Here is a 1,636-nt window from a genome sequence, read left to right as displayed (position 1 = left end):
AGAGATCTGTAAAGAGCCACTGGAGTCACTAGAGAGCCCTCTCGTTAAACGGACATGAGAGAACAAAAGGGGAGTTAACGACATGCAGAATAAATCTATTGTCTTCACATCTGGGCATGATTCACAGGCAAGATAAAAATTGCAGGCATTAATCTAAACTAGGCACTTTAAAACTATCCCAGGTACTGATTTTCTGTCTTGAAAAGGGCTGTCAGGTTAAGACATGAGCAAAAATAAAAACATATCTTTATTCCTAATATCTTTATGTTAGCAATGCTATTATTAAGGCAGCTTCATAAATTTGTTTTGAGCATGACGTCATATGGTATGGAATATCCCTTTGGTCAGTTGGGGTCAACTATCCTGACTGTGTCCCCTCCCAACTCCTTGTGCACCCCCAGCCTACTCACTGGTGGGGTGGGGTGAGGAGCAGAAAAGGCCTTGACTCTGCGTAAGCAAGGCTCAGCAATAATGAAAACATCCCTGTGTTATCAACACTGTTTTCAGCACAAATCCAAAACACAGTCCCATACAAGCTACTATGGAAAAATTTAACTCTATCCCACTCGAAACCAGTGCATCACCACATCTGGCAAAAAAAATCTACTTGTGGAAACACAGTGGTGGAAGAACAGTGATATTATCCACCACACAAATGACAGTCATTTCAGGGAATCAAAATTTCACAAGACAGTTGAAACACGAACCATTTTCGAGCACAATATACTTCATTTGTTTGTACTGCACTAAATTTGGACAAAGACAAGCGTCTACTACAAACAAGGTTAGCGTATATATAACAGACAACAAAATAAATTGTTTTAACCTTCCAACCAAGAAAGACAAACAAATAATAAAAATCTAAGTATTTTATCTAAACATACTGATGGAAGAATATTCTCTTCACCAAGTCTAAGAGGGAAGGCACATATTTAGTATCTAAACTGATACCTTCTAGTGTTATTCCTGGTTGTGAACAGTTGGGCACATGGGATTTTCAACAACGAAGAACCTCTGTGATGTGGACTATGGACAAATTTGAAGAGAAAAAAAAAAAAAAAGACGACAAATAGAACTGCCAAATACAAGGGGTGCAATGGTTCAGCAAGAAATAGCCATACTACGGTTTCAGTCCATGAAGGATGATTAAATAAATCCAATAAGTAAGCGTCTCCCATAACGACAGTACCTTGCATCTGCTGCATGAGTAAGGCCCGCTGAAGCATAGGATTGGCATTGAGCAGCGATGGTTGATTTGTTGCCCGTAAGCTCAGCATCTGTTGCTGTTGCGGTGGTGGCAAACCCCTGGAAAAGAAGGCATTAATCATAAGAACCCAATAAAAACTGTACCCTTCAAATCCAGGCACCTAACAAGCATAAAATGGAGGAGCAAAGAACAGCTGAAATGCTGATACACATGCATGAAAAGATACCATACACCAGCACTGTATCCTCTTTCTTCCACTCTCCTGGAATTTCCAAAGCTGACAGATTGTCTATCAAGGAATTTGAGGTCAGAGAGAACTCCTTAGCACCAAGCCCACATAAAGCCTGTCAAGCAGCATAAAAAAAGCCCAGGAGCTGACTGCAGTTCTACAGAATTATGCAGCACTCATCAGTAAAAACGAGCGATCTA

The 1,636-nt window shown here is 40.3% G+C and overlaps 1 protein-coding gene across 1 annotated transcript in view; it reads right to left on the bottom strand.

The window, feature by feature from the left end:
* The window catches only part of CIZ1 (CDKN1A interacting zinc finger protein 1), a gene marked incomplete at its 5' end in the record, with an annotated part of 17,763 nt that extends 16,458 nt beyond the window's left edge, over positions 1-1,305 (bottom strand). Inside the window, one exon of the mRNA XM_009585189.1 lies at positions 1,190-1,305. Coding sequence (XP_009583484.1) covers positions 1,190-1,305 — 116 coding nt within the window. The remainder of the gene's footprint in view (positions 1-1,189) is intronic.
* Between the last annotated feature and the right edge of the window lie 331 nt (positions 1,306-1,636).

This window comes from Fulmarus glacialis, unplaced genomic scaffold (assembly GCF_000690835.1).
Source record: "Fulmarus glacialis isolate BGI_N327 unplaced genomic scaffold, ASM69083v1 scaffold39690, whole genome shotgun sequence".
In the NCBI taxonomy this organism is placed as follows: domain Eukaryota; kingdom Metazoa; phylum Chordata; class Aves; order Procellariiformes; family Procellariidae; genus Fulmarus; species Fulmarus glacialis.
The sequence above is the reverse complement of the archived record's forward strand: the minus strand, read 5'-3'. Positions and strand labels throughout refer to the sequence as shown.